This window comes from Schistocerca gregaria, chromosome X, assembly GCF_023897955.1.
Source record: "Schistocerca gregaria isolate iqSchGreg1 chromosome X, iqSchGreg1.2, whole genome shotgun sequence".
Lineage (NCBI taxonomy): Eukaryota > Metazoa > Arthropoda > Insecta > Orthoptera > Acrididae > Schistocerca > Schistocerca gregaria.
Window position 1 is genome coordinate 681,123,885 of NC_064931.1, and position 21,355 is coordinate 681,145,239.

Below are 21,355 nucleotides of genomic sequence, written 5' to 3' on the forward strand. Positions count from 1 at the left end.
AATGATGGTTTAAATGCAGACTGACTGTATTTGGAGAAACTCAAAACTTCACAAATCACAAGGGCAAATGAATGAAGAAAAATTGGAGTACAAAAGGAGGTCATGTCAAGAGTTTGCGTTCCCTAAATCAATCTGCTAGCTTCAGAAAAGTAAGGGAAACTCCCAGGATTATACATGGTATAATTGGAAGTTGACCAGTAATTGTTTACACAGATGTGTTTCTCCGAAAAAGTTCCAGAGATGTCATTGATAAAATATATTGGATCTAATGGTAACAAATAGATCTCACCTCTTAGAGGATGTTCTCATTGAATCTGGTATCATTGACCATGATGCGGTTGTAGCAACAAAGATTACCAAAGTACAAAAGGGAAATAAAACAAGTAGAACGATTTGTTTGTCTCTGAACTAGATACAGAGATAGTAGTGTTGTATTTCAGTGAGCAATTTTGAAACATTTAACTCTCCACTTGAGCATGTAGGAGAACTGTGGCTCAAGTTTAAAACAACAGTTGATAATGCACTGCTGAGTTGGAATCAGGCTGGCCGAAGTGGCCGTGCGGTTCTAGGCGCTGCAGTCTGGAACCGCGAGACCGCTGTAGTCGCAGATTTGAATCCTGCCTCGAGCATGGATGTGTGTGATTTCCTTAGGTTGGTTAGGTTTAACTGGTTGTAAGTTCTAGGGGACTAATGACCTCAGAAGTTGAGTCCCATAGTGCTCAGAGCCATTTGAACCATTTTTGAGTTGGAATCGGGAGAATCTGCAATAAAACTTTAAGAGTTTGGGATATGCTTACAAATAGTAAGAGACTTGAAGGAATACAAAGAAAAGCTGTTAACTTTTATACTAAAGTTGACAGCCAAGTTGGACCATCCCAGCATGTGTGCTAAAAACTAAATGAAGCCTACTCATGTGGTTCAAGCAGAAGAGAGCAGAAGTTCCCGTATCTGATCCAAAGTTAATAGAAAAACTCTGAAGTTTGAAGGAAAATTTTATGCCTCACCAGGGTAGTGACTCAGGTTAAACATTTCTTTGGAATTTGCGAAACTACTGTCTGGAGAAAGAAATTTAGTGCCAACGATGATGAAGCTGATGTTTTTGTATGCTGAATTCTTTGGTTACATTCAACAGTATTATTTTCTCCATAATTCTAGTAAAAAAAGGCTAACTGTTTTTTGTGCACAAATTCAGCAGGTGAATTCAAGCCATTCATTATTGGCAAGTTGTAAAAACCATGTTTCATCCAAGGAATAATGAAATTATCAGTTAATTACATTCATCATATGGGAGTCTGAACGGATACTACTATCTTCAGAGATTGGTTCCATTCCATGTTTTTCTTGTTGTGTGTACATATTTGAAGTAAAAGGTTTATCAGAGAGAGGTGTAGTTTCATTGTACAAGGCACCCTGCCATTCTGCTGTAAATGTACTTGTTTTGGATGATGGAATGGTTTTTGTATGTGTCATCCACCTTTTGTTCCACCAACAGTGCCTCTGAAGACTGCAGTGGTGAGGGATGTGGTACTGTTAGTCATCTGATGATGTAGTGACGAAAACATTCACCAGTGGTAGAATAGTAATGCCTATTAACTTGGATTTGTGTGTCCAAGTTGTGAGGTTATAGTGAACAAAGTGTCTTCTACAGATGAGAGCATAGATGAGGTGATTGAGGTACGCATTATCACCCACTGAAATGTGTCAGTCTGTTATTGGAATATACAGGACAGAATTTAACTATACTAACATTTTGACTCTCCAGAAAATGAGAACCACAATTAGGGGAAAAAATGTAGAACAGAAACAAAAAGTTGTTTTAATAGCAATTTTGTAAGTAAGTTGTCTGTTTTTGGTGAATTATGTGTAAGTAATGCAGTGAGCTCTTAACTGTCATATGTAGTACATTTTGAAATATAATAATTAGCAGTTTCCAATGGGAACATGTGTGTTTTGGATTATCCACATTTTTCACCCAGGTAATTAGAAGATTGTTGGATAGTGGGATTACTCACCAGCCTGCTTGCTAAACAAACTCAGAATAATGCTGGGAATTCAATTGTATCTCAGACTATGTTTTTCAATCTGTGTTATATTACAACTCAATGCCACAACTATGTTCTTGAACATCATGATCATACTAATATGTTTACACAGAGAGAGACCCTTTGCTGCTCTATTCTTTTCCTTGATTATTTCAACAATAATATCTTGTCTCCAGGACTGAGGCCACCGTGGTACACAGATACACTATATAAATAAACACTATCCATGAAAGGGTGCATTTTATAGTCATTCCCTGAATGTGCCCTCAAGTTTGACTTCTCGAACAGATTAAGTTTTTGATAAAGAAGTACTTATGGCTGAAAGGGCACTGGAGTGGATGACATATTATGCCACGAAATTACTTCTCTGATTCAACTTGAGTGCCATTCAGCATCTCCAGTTGATGTAAACACTAGAGAGGAAATTGTGTATCCTACGGGACTATCTTATCTCTACTATGGAAATGGAGTCTCATTCAGCTGGATGAAAAGGTAGATTGTTGTGCAAGAAAATGATCACAAATAGAACAGCTGGTGATGTGGTGTTTTCACTGAGAAAACATTTTGCTGTCATTGTTCAAATTTGAGGTACTTAAACACCATCCATGATATGGCTCAGTGGGTAAGTGGCAAACTAAAAAGGCAAATGTCCAGAGTTAGATCCCTGGTCAGCCCTAGGATTTATCAGTTTTTTTTTTTTTTTTTTTTTTTTTTTACCCTGAAAAGGATTTGTTAATGCAAAAAATACACAATCTTTTGTGTTTCACACTAAACTATCCATCTTGCAATAAACCAGCTATCATTACTACATGCTTGATAAGATTTCTCCAAAATATATTTTTCAGTTAGCGTATGTTGCATGAAGATTTGATGTCTTGAGTTTAAGTGCATATACAGCCAGTGAGAAACATTTTTATTGTGTAACTAAAGTGTTAATCTTAACCAGTGGCATTCACCATCATAATACCATGATTTGTTCAAAGTGTCTGGTGAAAACTGTCATGTGACTCAACATCAAATTATACACACATCAAAAAAAGTTTTGCATCATCTCGATTCCCAGAACTGCTGAAGATAGATGTTGACTGTGAATATTGTATCACAGACACAGTCCCTTTGACTGTTCAGAAATGTCACTAAACCCGTCCAAAGATGTAAACAATCATACATGAGCAGCACCTATTAGATGGAGGGGTCCGACAGTCGACCAGTTCCAGTCATTCCACCAGGAAAGAGGTACACAGCTCATGTTGTCTGTAGTTCAACCATGCCTAGATGGTCAATACTGTGGTTCGATTGCATCTGCATTGTTGGTTTGTGCCAGGAAGGGCTCTCAAGAAGAGAAGTGTCCAGGAATCTCGGAGTGAACCAAAGTGATGTAATTCAGACATGGAGGAGGTACAGAGAGACAGGAACTGTCGATGACATGCTTCGCTCAGGCCGCCCAAGAGCTACTACTGCAGTGGATGATTGCTACCTCTGGATTATGCTCAGAGGAACCCTGACAGCAATGCCACCATGTCGAATAATGCTTTTCGTGCAGCCACAGGACATCGTGTTATGACCCAACTGTGTGCAATAGGCTGCATGATGCACAACTTCACTCCCAACATCCATGGCGAGGTCCATCTTTGCAACCACAACACCATGCAGTGCAATACAGATGGGCCCAAAAGCGTGCCGAATGGACCGCTCAGGATTGGAATCACGTTCTCTTCACCAATGAGTGTTGCATATGCCTGCAACCAGACAATCGTTGGAGACGTGTTTGAAGGCAACTGGGTCAGGCTGAATGCCTTAGACACACTCTACAGCAAGTGCAGTAAGGTGGAGGTTCCCTGCTGTTTTGGAGTGGCATTATGAGCAGCTGACATACGCCACTGGTGGTCATGGAAGGCGCCATAATGGCTGTATGATATGTGAATGCCATCCTCTTGACAGGTAGTGGAACCATATTGGCAAGGCATTTGTGTTCATGGATGACAATTCGCGCCCCCATCGTGCACTTCTTGTGAATGACTTCCTTCAGGATAATGACATCACTTGACTAGAGTGGCCAGCATGTTCTCCAGATGCCTGGGATAGATTGAAAAGGGCTGTTATGGACAACATGATCCACCAACCACTCTGAGGGATCTACGCCATATTGCCGTTCGGGAGTGGGACAGTCTGGACCAACAGTGCCTTGAACTTGTGGATAGTATGCCATGACTAATAAGCGTGCATCAGTGCAAGAGGATGTGCTGCTGGGTATTAGAGGTACCAGTGTGTACAGCAATCTGGGCCACCACCTCTAAAGGTCTCGCTTGTATGGTGGTACAACATGCAATGTGTGGTTTTCATGAGCAGTAAAAAGGGCCGAAATGATGTTTATGTTAATATCTATTTCAATTTTCTGTACAGGTTCCGGATCTCTCGGAAGTGACATGATGTGTCTATAACTCAACAAAGTATGTAATAATATCTAAAGCACTAAGTACAAGAACTCCCACACCTCTCCATTCTCCCCCCACCAACCACGATTGCCACCACCACCACCACCACCACCACCACCACCACCACCACACCCTTTTATCGAATGCCGTAGACTACATTAATACGTGAAGTGATCATCTTAAAATGCACACTTTCAGAAAACAGAAAGTTGAAAGAGTATTTTCAAGAAGGAGAAAAGTAATACTTCAATTTGCTGTGAGGCACCTTTAATGTACATTTTATGTAAAATCTTGATTATACACTGATGGAAAAAATTGCAAAAGCAACAGATAATTAATATAGAGTAATGACATTTCATGAATACATTTGTCTAGATAACCTATTTTAAATGATTGACATTGCAAGGTCACAGGTTAATGTAAGCATGAGATAAGCCATTGCAAATGTGAAATGCTGGTACATTAATAACCAGTATAATCACCAGAATGTTGAAAGCAAGCATACAGACGTGCACGCATTGTGTTGTACAGGTGCTGTATTTGAGTTTGTGGGATGGAGTTCCATGCCTGTTGCACGTGCTTCTTCAGTACAGGGATAGTTAATGGTGTCCATGGACAAAGCTGAAGATATTGTTTGCTGTGTTGTATGTGTTTATGGAATATACCGTTGGCTCTTATATGTGGTGACAGATCTGAGACAGATCTGCTGATCGTGCAGGCACTCTGTAGAGCATACTGGGTTACAGCAGTAGAAATTTTGGAAGCACCTCCTGGAATGCTGTTCACAAATGGCAGCACAACAGGTTGAATAACCAGATTGACATACAAATTTGCAGTCAGCATGTGTGAGATAACCACAATAGCACTCCCGTTGTCATACAAAATTGTACCCTAGACCATAACTCCAGGTGTAGGTCCAGTATGTCTAGCACACAGGTTGATTGCAGGCCCTAAACTGGTCACCTCATAACCAACACATGGCCATCACTGGCACCAATGTAAAATCAGCCTTCGTCAGGAAACACAGTAGACCTTAACCCTACCCTCCAATGAGATCTTGCTCGACACCACTGAAGTCTCAAATGGCGGTGGTTTGGGGTCAGTAGAATGCACACTACAGGGTGTCTGGCTCAGAGCTGTCCTTGAAGTAACCAATTTGTAACAACTCATTGTGTCACTGTGATGCCAACTACTGCTCAAATTGTTGCTGCAGATGTAGTACAATGCGCCAGAGCCATACTCCGAACATGATGGTCTTTCCTCTCGGTAGCGCCACATGGCTGCCTGAAGCCAGGTCTTCTCATGACCACTGCTGCCAGTAATCATGTACAGTGGCTATGTTCCTGCCAAGTTTTCTACAGTATCATGGAAGTAACTTCCAGCTTCTCATAGCCCTATTACATGACCTCAGTCAAACTTCGTGAGGTGTAGATAATGGAGTCTTTGTCACTTTAAAGGCATTCGTGACTAACATCAACCCACCACATCCCATCTCAAAGGTAACTCATGTTCATGGCTGTTACAGCATGTATTTAAAGCAAACCTGATTTGTATCTTCATAGTGGTGCTACTAGTGCCATCCTTATGTGAATGGCACAAAATTTGAATAGACATCATCTTTGAGATGTAGAAACATGCCTGCCAACTTTTGTTTATGTTGCACAACTCCTTTCTTGTGTTGTGATTTTTTCCGTCAGTGTAATTAAAATTGCATACCATTCTCAATAAAAGTTAAAAGTTCATCAGCTCTTGTACCATATTTTGTAAAATATGGTTATTGGAGGTAACTCATCAAACAATGCCCAACACATATGTCCAGTTTTGTTTTAAATAATTTGTCAAATGTCTCATTCTGTGGTGTCTTGTTTCACTCTTCCTTTACATACATTTATTACTTGAAGGATAAAAGAAAGTCATTTTAGACACTACTTATTTCAAAATCTAATCCACACCTTGCCTCACCTGGCAGTCATTAACTTTTAAAATAAATTGTTATCAATAAAGTTACATGTATTCAATCTTGCTACTACACAAAAATATAATATCTTCCAAATGTAATGCCAAAAATATTTGGAAGTTGTAACATTCGGTTTGTCTCATTGACAATCGCTAAGAAGTGCTGGACATACATTCTTTAATGCTTGTGTTCACGTGACAAAGTTTTTGAGTCCTTTGCTTGCCTTTGAAAAGACTGTATGAGAATGCCATCAGAATTATACCACCACTGGCACTTGCCAAAGAACTTTGGTCACACTGCTTTATCATATTTGATAGTAAAGTGTTAAAAATCTTTTTCGTGGTATCATCTGTTTTGGGTATTCTTTGGATTTTACATTAAATAATCACTTTTCTATAAAATAAAAAAAAGTATTGCTACCTCTACTTAAAGTGTGAGTAGCGATTACTCAGAAAGCAGTGTTATTCTCCTGCATTCGGCTGGTATTTGCGACACTGTAAAGCGTACAAAGATTATATTGGCCCATTTGGTCAAATGTTTGAAAATGACTGACTTTGAGGAATGTTGCAGGGTTATTGTGATTTGCTGCTGGTTTTACTTATTTAGTGTATGTTGTCCTGTATCTGAATTGTTTTTATTGTGAAGACTTCTGGCTTTTTGGTTGTCTGACACTTCATATGGAAATAAAGGTTTGTTTCTATCCAGACTATTGGTGGCTTTTAATACCTCCCATCACGGGGGACTGTGTTCTGTTTGTATGTGTAAGTCTTATTTGTGTGTGTTGCTGTGGCTTATTTGTTGGTGATGTTTTTGTGCACAGTAATACACTGAACGGTCTTGTACTGAATGTGCTTTTTGACACAGCTGATCATTATTTTATATGTAGGGTTATATTCTTTTAAATGTGTTTCTGCCATGGGAGTAAATACTGTGTCGCATGTTGTGTTGCACAGGCAGAGTGCATTATTGTAAATGTATTTATTGAAGAATTTGCGTCTGATAACAATGTTTCTTGGGTATGAATCTAGAGTGGTCATGGGTTAAGGAAAGACTGTTGTGATAAAGGTCAACTTGAGTCCATTTGATCTAATCACAGTGAACATATCATTTTTCAGTAGTCAAATAAATGACATATTTATTGAATCTTAAGTTGTGCTATTATGTACAAATGCCAATGACAAATAACTGTTGTCGATTTACAAGGTCTACATATTGTATCAATAAGGGGTGCAAATTTAGATAACAGTACAAGCTGGAATATATCTGTTGGTGAAATATTGCATTCGATTGCTGGTTGGAATTGTTCAATAACTGATATTGTGTCCATGATGTAAAGGTTATCAGATTACAGTACCTAAAATGTTTTTGTAACTGGTTGATAGTACGTGTCAGTAACATATTTATATTAATTTGAGCAATAAAATGTAGTTCTTACTTTCACAAACTATGTATTTCCAGTCAGTGAAGCGTTACCTGAGGTGTCCAGCTGCAGTAACGGTGCGTCATTTACAGAAGCTGATAAGAGCAAAATTTGGGCTAAAGGAAGAACATATTGTTGAAATTTTGTATCTAAATGAACCCCTTGATGAAGATTTTACACTGATGGACGTTGCTTATATCCATAACTGGTGCAGAGTAAGTAGAGTGTTTTTTATCATTTTTGAAAGCTTTTTTATGTATTAATTGTAGAGCATTAAATTTGCTAGTAGTTTTCCTGATGGCTTTTGCAAGTGATCTATGTTTCTTTCAAGTCTGAGAGTTCTGAGATGCTCCTTTATATGTTTGGTACCACCTTTCTTTTTATGTGTCCAGCTGTTGCGGTATGACCCAAAATTTCATAAATTCCAAATTGTTTCTCAGCACATGTATGACAAGATGCAAAGTGTAGTATTTTTGTCATGTTTTAAATAAAAGACAAAATGCATTGAACATAGTTTGAAGTGTGCCATTAGTGTACAACTTTCAGTTCACAAACTTAAAGAAATATTAACAGTATTTTTCATTTTGGGGGGAAGGGGTGCACTTCATGGTGGTGCTTGGTGTTGAGTGTGCTTAACACTGTGAGATGATGATGTTATAGGAAGCAGATTTTTATATCACAGAACTGGCCCACTACTGTGTTTCAGGGACACTTGTTCGTTCTCTCTCTCTCTCTCTCTCTCTCTCTCTCTCTCTCTCTCTCTCTCTCTCTCTCTCTCGGTAGTATATTGATATGAGTATGAAAAGATATTTACTATTCACCATATAGTGGAGATGCTGAGTCGCAGATAGGCACAACAAAAAGACTGTCAGAAAATAAGCGTTCGGCCAACAAGGCCTTAATAGGAAATAGAACACACACACACACACACACACACACACACACACACACACACACACACACACACACACACACACACACCTCTCATGCACATGACCACTGTCTCTGGCTGGGCTCAGCAGGCAGAGACTGTGGTCTTGTGTGTGTGTGTGGGGGGGGGGGGGGGGGGGTTCCCAATGAAGGCATTGTTGGCTGAAAGCTTACTTTCTGACAGTCATTTTGTTGTGCCTTTCTGCAACTCAGCATCTCTGCTATATATGGTGAGTAGCAACTATCCATTTCATAATATTGTCACATTCTGTCCTGGATTTTCCATTATTTAGTATACTGATATTTGTCAAAAGGCTTCTCATAATCCATATCCTTATTTATAGGCTTCGACTTCATTTTTGTTGATTGGTATTGTGCTCTTCTAGTTGTTTTGTTGGGGAAAAAATGTGACACTGTATGATGATTGTTAATTTGATATTGTAGAATAGAATAATTTTATACAGACTCTAGCAAGTCTTTATTGTTTCAGAAGGGCCTGATGAATTTGAGATATCGAATTTTTGAAAGCTGTGCTAAGAGGTTGAAAATAGATTATGGTCTGCAAGTAGAAAAAGAAGATAGCAAAGAACTAGATTTAGTTTGTGATGATGAACAAAATGGTACCAAAGATAATTTGCAAAACAAACATGCGGAATGTGAGTTTTCTTCTTTCAGCCAACCACCTAATAATTTGGTGGAATGTGAGGACACTTCAAATGGTGATGTGCTGCAGAAAAGTGATGTATCCAGTTGGAAGGAAGTGCAGATACAAATAAGTGAAAGTGGTGTAATGAGTATCACAGATATCACTTCAGGCAACCAGGAGTTGTCATTAGAAAACATTGTGTCTACATTGAAAACAAGTGATGATGTTTTGGTGAATTCAGTTGAGGTTTTCTTCTCGGAAAGCTATGGACCAGTGGTTAATGGTTCAGGAGATACTAATAACCAGAGTGATAAAAATTTGTTGTGTAAAAGAGTTCCAGACAATTCAGGTTCTTCAGAAATAGGATCCCTGGTTGACACAACATTTGCAACTTCCAATTTACTCCTCCCTGGCTTAGCAGAACCTCAGTATCTTCAGAAAACCCTTGATTTAAAGGAAGATGTCAGTGATAGAAAAGAGATTACTAAGTTCTGTGATTCACCAGTTATAACAGATAACAAAAAATCAGATGCTGGTGTAGGTCTTGTGTCACTTCCTGAATCACATTCCTCTCTGGACTACAACTATAGCATTGACAACTCAGTTTATCAGGCTGTGCCACATTCAGAAAGTTTTCACACACACTGCTTATTACAAAAAGATACATACTCTAAGCAGGAAAAGTCTATTAAGGATCAAATTCTGAAGGGACATGAGAAGCAAAATTTTGCTACCCCCACTGTGACGTGCAGCTCAAGAAGAAGTACATATGCAAATTCTCCTGTTGGATATAAGACACTGAAAACTCCACCAAAAAGTTGGAATCCTAGTCTTTCACGTCTTAGTTATCTTTCCTCCAAGACGAATTCTTTGTTTCAAGAAAGAAGTGACCCCATTAAAAAAACAGATTCCATGAATGCTACATCACCAGATGTCTTACAGTCTTCTCAGTGCTCAGATAAGTTATTGAAAGAAGTTGGTGGCAGTAACAATACAACTGTAGCAAAACCGCCACGCTTTTTTAAAATGCGCAATATGCCTCGATTTTTGGGAAATCCAGCTTCTGGTGTTAAACGTATGTTTCAGGTTGTGTCACCTGGTGGCCAGAAAAATGATGGTATGAGAACCCCATACTTGAGTCAGCTTCCAACTAAACAAAATAACATACAGCTTGTCAAATTGAACAGCAAACCACCAAGTCAGCCATTTACAGGTAAAAATGGTTCTCCTCCTTTCACTCTTTCACCATCTACAAGGACTCATGTAGATTCGAATAAATTTGTAATGCCTGGCTTTTCTACTTATCAGAAGAATTTGCTACAGTATTCTGAATTTCAAAATGTTTCTCCAAGAAGTGGAATAGGTTCCAAAAATATATCTCCAAGTGGAACTACTGATAAACATATTAGTTCTGTGAGTGTACCATGTGCATCTGAATCAGTGCCAACAAGTATGTCTCTATCAAAGACTCAGAACTCTCATATTTCACCCAATGCAGTACAGCTGCTCTATGGAACTTTACCTCCAGTTTCAGCACCAGTTGCTACTGTATCATCTCTCATTCAGCTTCATGATGATTCTCATATGCAGTCTCCTCCTCTAAAACATTACAGTCCTCTTTCATCACCTGTTGATACCTTTGCTAATGCACGGCATCAGCAGAGGCAAAGTGTTTCAACTTCCATTGAAAAGGAACAACAAAATCCAGCACTACATGGTCAGACTCTAGCTGGAACAGTTGCGCTACAGGGTCCCCCAGAGACAGAGCAACAGCAGAATGTAAACAAAGATCTTTCAATTGCTCACAATGACAGTAATAGTTGCAGAACTGTGCCAGCTTCCGATCAGCATAAACTTTCAGTGAGCAGGATAATTGGAACAGTGCAGCCAAAATTTTCACCCCAATCTTCTTCCTCAGAAGATGATAAGCAGGCAGCTAAAGTCAACACAGATAGCGCAAGAACAGCCCAAAATTGTGCTGTCTGTGTTATTGAGGAAACATATGTTCCACAGGTTTCCAATTCTACCACTGTTACTACAGGGAGTGCAGATAGAATTAACTATCCTGGATTAACAGGAAAGTTACCAGTGTCAGAAAGTAGTTGTACTGATTCTAATTCAGAGACTAATTTGAAAGGAAGGTGTGATTCAGACCACATTACTCTTGATTTACAGTGTGAACAACCTCAAAATTCAGACACTTCAAGCAGTGGCCTTAGTTCAGGACTTTGTGATGGTGGTTTAAAAGGTACTGAGAAACCTGTGGAAGTATTGACAACAAATAATAATACAGAATTTTTTAATAAAGAAACTTATGTACATTGTGGTGAAAAGGAAATTATCCCAAGTGTATAATGTGTTTGTCATTTTTAACAGTTTCTTATGAACTGTGTTTTTACACATTGTTGTGCAATAGAATGGTTTGTTTGTTTTTGTTGCCATTTTAAAATTTTGCTGCAGGATATTCACAAGCCCAAGTAATATAATTGTGATCACAGATTGACCTTATTGCAGAGTGTGTATTGTACAAATTATGTTTTTAACAGTAAATTTGTTGTTGAGATTGGAAATGAAATTTTAAGAAATTACATATTTAAATTGTTGAGAGAGAAAAGAAACAAGCTAATGTCTAAAATGATAAGAGATTTATAGCTCTTATTGTCTATTGTTAATTAATGACTACATAAGTTTGTTGTTTATTTGAAAATACTTTACTGATGCTAAAGTAAAGATGGTAATTTTTTAATATTGTAAACCTCATTACATTGTGTTCTGCTTCTAATGAATGAAATTTATATATTACCTTTAGCAGAATATTTTATTTTATGCAGTCATTCTTATTTTGAGTGCCTTGGAAACTGGAATAGAACATTCATGTATTACTCAACAAAGCAAAGTGTGGGCCTGGTCTTTACTTCTACTATAGTGATGTATAAGTAAGAAGGCAGGTGCATGATGCATTGTACTCAGTCAGAGATGGAGAATTCTCTGCAGCATCACTAGTGTGTTGTCAGGCCTGTTGGTCTAGTGGTAAAATGAATATCTGGAAACTGAAAAGTAACAGTTTCAAATCCCAGCCTGAGTACAGAATGTTTGTCTCCCTTGAATGTAACCTTCACCTCTCAGTGATACTAAGATTTGCCACAAACAACTTGTTTCAGATCACCCAAATAAACTGTAGGTCCCCTTTTCCTGGTAGGCTTACTGAGGTAGATTAGACACATGCAGGTTGCTGAATAGTGTCCAACTGAAATTCTTGCACCAGCCATTGATCCCAACAGATTTTTTATTATCACTACTACTACTACTACTACTACTGCTAGTAGTAGTAGTAGTAGTAGTAGTAGTAGTGGTGGTGTCACCACCACCACCGGCCGTGGTGGCCGAGCGGTTCTAGGCACTTCAGTCTGGAACCAGGCGACTGCTATGGTCACAGGTTCGAATCCTGCCTCGGGCATGGATGTGTGTGATGTCCTTAGGTTAGTTAGGTTTAAGTAGTTCTGAGTTATAGGGGACTGATGACCTCAGTTGTTAAATGCCATAGTGCTCAGAGCCATTTGAACTGACATTACAAACACCACCAATGTGTTGGCTTTGTCAAATACCACATGCTGGAGCCATTGCGTAGTCTGGTAACTGATAGTGATACAGTAAACATCACACCAGGACAATGTCTTACTTGTGACTGTCTGTAGGTCAATATATATGTTTGGAAAACTATCTCTGCTGCTTTGTAACATCTTTGCTTTGTGCCGTCCATAATGAGTACTACAGAGAATGAGTACCTTCACCACATTTAAACTAATAAGGAAATCAATACTATACGTTGTACAGGCTCCTCGAAGCACATGCTGCAGACAAACATAGCAGATTGACACTCGTAGCTGGAGTGTTGTGTGATGCATTGCTTTTGCCTTTAGACACTGTGCATTGCCTCACCACCTGAGTTCTTATATGTACATCACTAAAAGCCTGATCATGTGTCAGGATATAGTCACGTTAAAGTGTAAAGTGGTGCTTGCTACTAAGTTTTAGTTTAAGCATACAAAGCAATAACATAAAAAATTCCATGGACTGCCATGGCAGATTGTTGTTAATGTTAATTGAAGACAGGAAGAAGAGTTCCATTGAAAATGAGACATAATATGTTTCAAAATTACTGAAATATTATAAGATAGATGCATGTAAAATATTAAATGAGTATTTCGTGCAGAGGTGAGTGTTATTAGAGTATCTTCTCCAAATAGGAAGGAAAGAAGGTGAAAATGTTTAATCCAAGTGTCCTGTAGGTGACATGCACAAGGGTGCTACAAGAGCCTGTTTCTCTTATACTAGGCTGTTCCAGCTGGCACAGGTTGGTGGAGTTGGGTAATCAGCTGATGCTTGGGGAACCTTACAGCCAGGCCATAAAGAGTATGTGATTGTACTGCACTGGCTGAGCACATGTGTGCAGGGTTGGCCAAGCAGATCGTGCGTGTGCAGAACACATGTAAAAGGGTCATCTGACAGGTAGTCTAAGCTGTATGTATCTGCCCATGAGCCCAATGAGGGGTACCCTTATTCCATGGGAATGTGTAGAAACAACATATCTTGTACTATTAAGCATAGATTTCGTTGCACAGTGTTAGAGGAAAGAACCGATCAGATAAATTATTATGCCAGTGTGATACTATTATAAAAGGTGCTAGAATAGGTGGTTAGCCAAGTGCCAACAGTTCAACACAATTATCAAACTGAGCTTTTATGATGAAACTAGAGAGCCCGTGAGGCAAATAATTTCTGTTGAAATGTGGATTCACAAATTTCACAGTAATCAGTGCTGGTGAACTGGCAGCATCTGATACTGTTGTCAAACATTGTTACAAAAGTGTTAGACGATTACTGAAGGACATGTGCTTTGACTAATAGTGAAACCTTAAAATGCTTTAACATCAGATAATGTGTACCAGTGAAGAAACTTCATTATTATTTATGGCTGTTTCAACAAAAGACTGCTTCATGATCACTGATGACAAAACTCTTGAGATTGCAATAAAAAATAACATACATGGTTATTTCTATAGAAGGTATGGACAGCAGATGAAGTCGCTTTGTTTTCTTCTTGTAACTTGACAGTCATTTTAGTGATCATGTATTCGATTAGTGGTAGAGCACCCTCCACTTAACAATACCGCATCTTATCTGTTGTTCCACCCTCTCTCCACCCCACACATCCCCTCCCCCATGTCTGTAAAAGTGAGGGTTTTAGCATTCTGGCCGGGACCACAGCTAGCCTTGTTGGGTAATAACCAGATCAGTTTTTGATGCACCACCTGATCACTTAAAAAGGTAATTTTTTACTATAGAAAATGACTGTTAAAGTTGTGGAGTTAAATGCGTAAAGATTTTAACAAAGATAGCAAATCATGTAATGTCAGTATTTTTGATATTTCTGGCAGGGATGAAGGAATGTGGGATTAATGTGTAAAACGCTGTTGGGAGTGGTGGAGGTTGGGAATAGATGATTAAATAAATGTAATTACATTAAATCATTTTCTGCAAATATTACATACAAATTTTGTGGGTAGATGACACAGCAGCTAAGACATTCAGGTACCTGAGAAGAAAGAAATTTTAATTTGGTAAAGAGATGGTACCAGTAGTAGCTTTGATAGTAAAGACACCCTATTATGAGCAGATCTTAAGACTGAAATGCTGACTGGTTCTATTAAATATTTTGAAAAAATATCACTAATAAAATGTCATTTACATTGTGGCAGCTAATGGAGCAGCATACCTCTGAGAGACCACCTTCTTTTTTAGATATGAACTAGGAAACACATGGGGAAACTAGAAGACTCTCATTTGGCTTTAATTGCTGGGTATTTTAGCTATGAAATTCTCTATCAAATTCGACTGAAAGTAGCAGCAGTGTGCTCAGATTCTTGATATAACCTATTTTGATGCAAAGATGATGTTGTGAATAACATTAAAAATCTGGACAAAATCTGTAATCTTGGTTGAAATGGAGGTAAGGTGAGAAGTCATAGATAAATAAGAAAGCTATTAAAAGTCTGTAATTTTATGGCCGGCAGCAAAAGTGTCATGCACATTTGCCGGTTATGCTGGTCAGTGCAAATCCTTTCCATACATGTATCAAAAAATTGAACTCTTTTTATCTGGTGTAAAATGTTACTAGATGAAGTAAATGTTGTTGTTGTTGTTGTATGTGTTTCGTATGAAGTTGTGTGGTACTTGTACAAAACATTTTTGGGTAGTAAAGCATTTTCTATCTGATAGGAAACTATGAAAGGTTTTTTTCCCCCCCACGAATGGTTGTTTCAGTGTCGAAAAGCATGTGGAGTATCATAATTGTTGAACATAATTTATATAGCAATTTTTTGTGTAATACCTCATATGGAAATTATATTGTGATATAACAATTTATTCCCAAACCTCTGATGGGATATTTAATGCATGTTTGTTGTAAACGTTTTGTTGAACTTCTTGAAATTTGTATTATAATGTTAAGTAGTACTTGAAATGTTGAGAATCTCTTAACAGTTTTTTTGCACATTTTGTCTGTATATATCACCCCATATTGTAATGTGGAGAATTTTCTTTCTCAGCTCTGTTAAATAAGATAAACAGAAGCCATATTCACAGAAGTGCCTGTTCCAGTAATTTTGCACATAATATTTAGGCATTGTGTGGTACAATCACAAACAGCTAATTTACAAAGTGCCTGTATATTGAGGAAACTTATGATATAACATTGGTTTACTTCTTCAGCTCATATAGCCATACCAGAAAAATAGTGAAAATCACATGCTATTCACATTCCATTTAACTGAATAAATATAATTAATGCATTTGACATCACAGTTGTTTTGCTGAAGCTGAATGCTAACTTTTTTCCTGTAATAAGTTTCTTACAGTGTGTGCCACAAGAATCCTTACACTTCTATTTGTTTTTTTGTAAATAAAATGAAAATAAAATTGTGATAGCAAAAGATTATATATATATATATATAAAATAAATGTTGTATATATGGATAGTTTGTATTCACACCCAGAAAATTATAAAGCAATTGTGGTGCTTTGTGATGTACTTTTTAAAAGAAATTTAAAGACTTGTTTTATGTGTCTGGTGTAGATAAAGCTGTTATTGGGAATATCACCATCTTTCCACTGTTAATGTGTGTTGTGTAGGTAATGTACTCGATTTTGAAGGGACCAGAGGTACAAAATTTGTAACTTCAGAGTTTATTTTGGATTGCTTGTGATTTGATCAAAATGTTCTATCATTAGAACAATTTCCTTTAATTCATATACTGTGATTCACCGAATTTGTATGGAAGTATGCTTACTGTGTACTTGAAGATCTATAGTCTCTCATTCATATTTTAATGGAAAAGAAGGAAAACTTGTGAAATTTTCATTAATAGTATTCTAGTTGAGTATATATACATACACAATACAAGGTGATTGATGCAGTTTGTATGAGATGTGATCCACAGAATAAAAACATATTGAAAATTGAAAATATTTTATTTCTTGTGTTGTAATACGTAACAACAAATTTAAAAATATTTATTTTTTCTATATTATTCATATAACATTTGACAGCGAGAAGTAAAGAGGTGACATTGAGCTTCTCAAAGACGCTAATTTTGCTGAAACACTTTTTCTGAAAGTGTCATTAACGGGTAAGAACAACGTGCTGACATAGTCTTAATAATACTATGGTGGCTAACATAGATGGTTAAGACATATGAAAAAACTGCTCACTATCTTCTCAAGAAAAGGAAAGCTCAAAAGTAATTTTCAAGAATGTGTAAACATTTTAATAATTGAGGTACTTGGGGGTAGATAATGGTAAGCCATAGTAAGTATATTTTACAGTATAGACATTTGAAAGTTCACAAAATTCCATAAATCAGGTAATGGACATAAGAGACATGCTTATTGTCTTGTAAGATACTACATACTTTAAGGTATTCTTCTCATATGAAACAGAACATTTTTAGCTACTGCTCTTAGCAAAAAACATTTAAGTGTAGGGAATGCATATAATTTTGGGCCATGTCATTTTAGATCACCGAAGTTTCAGTGCCAACATTTGGCTTCACTGATCACAATTCGCATTACTCTCAGTGTAATCTAAGATACTGTCATCAATTAATTCTGGTTCATTAACGTGCTCTGTGTCTTGGTACTGAGTCAGGGATAAATAATATCCATGATGCACCACAGGTATATAGGGAAGCAAGTGCATGACTTCAGACAGTTTCTTATGCTGTAGAGGATACATATTTTGATGTTAAGGTCATAATCCAAGATGTCTGTATTTGATGGCCATGCTTTTTGACATTAATTTCATGTAAGTCTCCATTAACAGTGTGCATAAAGAAAAATGAATCAGGATTTTGGCCAAAAATTTGAACACAGTAGTATCTAATAGGAGTTGTGTGACCAGGTATCAAAAATCTGTGTTCAATATCTTTGAGTTTGTCACCACTAGTGACAACTACAGGCATGTAACCATCCAGTTCTTATTTTTTCCAGCACAGTTATCTGAATAGCATACTATTCTGGAAGCACCGCTGTTCGTCTGGAGAAATTTAAATATACAGCTACATATCACTGCCGCATTTTGTGACATCCTCAGTTCACATGTACATGTATCTGATGCCTTTTCTACAATCATGCATACCCACATTGTACATCCATAATTTTTGCGTGTAAAAAAACTGGACCAGCTGTAAGTTTTGGAACAGGGAGGGCTTGCTGCAAGTCAACTGAGATGACCACGATACTGGAACTGGTTAGGGCTCTATCAATATCTGCTGCTGTAGTAGCCTGCATTGCCTTTGTTTTCCAGTGATTTAGTTCTCATTTCTTCTGCAAGTCACTCACTTTCAGTGGCTCGTTGGTTAGGTTGCAACGCTCAATCACACTATCGAGCTCGTCGCATACATTACATGTGTCATAAAGTGGCATCTTGAAGCCTATGTTGTTCTGTGCAAAAAATCCGTCTGTACTTACCTTCTGTAACAATGGAAATTTTCTATTCCTCACAGTAGGATAGGTGTAACGAACTGATAGTCATCTCGCAGTCAAAATAAACCTTTGCTTCTTGTGCCTGTAGTGACTGGTGAGTGGGTATGCTTCATAAATGCTCATGAACACCTTCCATCCTTTCAGGTGGATATTTCTGGCGATTTATATGGTGCTCCCTTTGATCTTTCTTTATAAACTATTTACCACTGTACAATGTTTTCCACTCTTCCTCTTGATTTGTGTAGTCCATGAACGTAGAGAAATGCCTTCTTACAGACATTGATGAGTTCGCCTTGAATCTGAACAGAGTACGTAGCAGTGATCTTTCAGGAAGACTGCTATTTTTCCGGGTAGGAATGTTTTGGAGGTGCTATTGAGATACATGAAAAGATGTAGTTTTGTGCATCAAAATTCATTCAGTCCTAGAAGCCATGGAATATTGTGGAAGCTGGTTCTCCTACCTTTGTCGCGCATTTCCAACAGTAGTCACATGGAGGTCCCATTTCTCTGGCAGGTACTTTTCTTTTGGTTGCATCACTCTTATACTCTTGACCCTTAAAAATAAAAATGATGTCATTGTCACAATTTGTTTATAAAAAATTGTATTACTTATAATAATATTAATATAATATTATTCCCCAAAATAACGATATTAATAACTTGCATAATTCAAGTAAAATTATATCATTTTTCTAATATTCTTTGATTCTGTTTAATAGCCATATTTTAATACATACTAGATTACACCGAAATTTACATTTAGCGCTTTTATTTGACTCTGGTGTCCGCTGCCACCGTTGATGCCTTCCATCTTTAGCAGGGAAGATAAGCACCTCTCTAACTAAAAGTCTGAAGTCTCCTTCATTCCAGAAGAAAAAAAGAATGCAAAAATTACTAATAGCATGAACCTACACTGAACAATAGTGCATTTTAACAGGTGTATAGTGGCAAGCCACAATAACCCCTAGAACAATACAGAAATTTAACATCTATATAATGAAAACCCACAATAACCTTTATAGTGGGCACCTAGACATGCCCGTTGCAAGTATGACAGTTGTTTAGGGGTAACCACCCCCATATAAATATCTTAGAAAGTCTCCCATAGTTCATGGTTCCAGTAATTATTAGTGTTAAGAATGATTTGCACTGTTATGGTAATCCACTTTGCCACATGATATGACATGGCATGCCACATAATTACAATTTGTGATACTTACCTCTAACAATGATGAAATATTGCATATAATTGGTTGATAATCCACATCTGCAGCACTGTCAGAGCACAAAGATTCAAAAACCATCTTCTTTCCTATCAGTTCCACACAATGCATCATCACATCTGAACAAGTCACACTGTTTCCTCTGCAAGTTGCCATCTTGACTATGGCTTACCATACTAAAAAAAGGGGGGGTGTGCAGTGTCTAGGGGGCAATATCTACGCCGGAGCACTTCAAAGTAAAGCAGTTATCAGTGGAAAATAATTGCAGCTGATTGTCAAAATTTGGTATTGGTATAAATGTAGCTGTAGGCTCCACTAATTGTGTAGTAATGTTGAACTTTAGTACATGACTGCCACAGGAGGAGGAATAACACATGTGAGTGTTATTTTCACACAAGTACCATTTTGTTATGCAAAGGGTTGCTATTACGGTATAGCAAAATAGTTTCTACACCTTGTAGATTGCAGTAAAAAGAAAGCCCACGCACTGACTGGGACCAGATAAGAAAGGAAATGGCCCATGTCATTTTTGAAGGAACCATCCCAACTTGGTTCATTTCATTGTTCTCTCCAAAAATATGTCGGTGCAGAAATTATATGTACTTGGAATTAATCTGTTTTGGCTTATGGAAAGAACATTTACTACAGAAATGCAGTTTCTGGTTCATGACCAAAGTTAGCTATCCTTTACTGGTGTTGGAGCCTGACAGTGCTGCAGAGAGTACAGGATAAACAGACTGCTGCTATTTTATTATTTTTGTTGTGATAGTCATGCTACTGACAAAAATATTATTTTTAATATTTCCTCCTGTCAAATTATTGGGTACACTGTCACTGTTCAGATGACACTCTTTTCCCATTTTCTCATTTATAGCAAAGAATATGCATTAAAGGCAGTGTAGTGTGGTCAATATTTAATAAGTGTATGTTTGGGCGAAGTGTGGGGGCATGAATTCGTGCTGGTTAGTGCTGTTCCTCTCTAGCAATGTAAATATTTTGCTGATTTTTGCGAGTCTCACTGTGACAGTAATTGTTCCAAATAACAGCGAAAAGTGGTCTCACTTTTGTTGTCAGATCATTAATTTTGCTGTTGTAACAAAACTGGTGTTGTGATACTCAAATTGGAAAATAAACTTTTAGATATGGGAAGATGGAAATTCTGTATGACGGCAAGAAAAAAACAGATAGTTTGGAAAAAAAAGCATGTGGATGGGAAAAAAGGTTAGTGAAAGTTAACTATTTTGCAACGTGTGTTTTATGTTTATTAATTTCGAGACAAAAGGCTTTGAGACAATCTTTAGCCACTCACTTTCAAGAAAACATAAGTGTAACTTTGGAATTATATGTGGATCACATCAGATACATTTAGAATGTTCAGCTCAGAGACAACTTTCAAGTTTGGTGAGTGCACCAGCAATACAGATGTTAAGTACCAAGGACAGTTCCAACACCACTAAATTGATTCGGATGATGAAATCACTAATTTTTAATTTCTCTGTGGATTTGTCAAGTGATATTTTCCACATTGTAAAGATGGTGTTTTCTGAAAATGTTCCTGAACATTTTTCACTTTCATTTAAGAAGTTGAGATGCCTAATAACTGATGGCCTGACATAATTTTTCTGGGTACATGTGTTAGAAGAAGAAGCATATTCATTAT

The 21,355-nt window shown here is 37.5% G+C and overlaps 1 protein-coding gene across 3 annotated transcripts in view; it reads left to right on the plus strand.

The window, feature by feature from the left end:
- Window positions 1–16,955, plus strand: part of LOC126297827 (uncharacterized) — a 70,276-nt gene extending 53,321 nt beyond the window's left edge. For 2 of the 3 annotated variants that reach the window (XM_049989070.1, XM_049989072.1), the window contains 2 exons: window positions 7,893–8,069; window positions 9,275–16,955. In XM_049989070.1, coding sequence (XP_049845027.1) covers window positions 7,893–8,069; window positions 9,275–11,785 — 2,688 coding nt within the window. In that variant the 3' untranslated portion in view covers window positions 11,786–16,955. The remainder of the gene's footprint in view (window positions 1–7,892; window positions 8,070–9,274) is intronic. The other variant, XM_049989071.1, reaches the window with a different exon arrangement.
- Window positions 16,956–21,355: the final 4,400 nt, after the last annotated feature.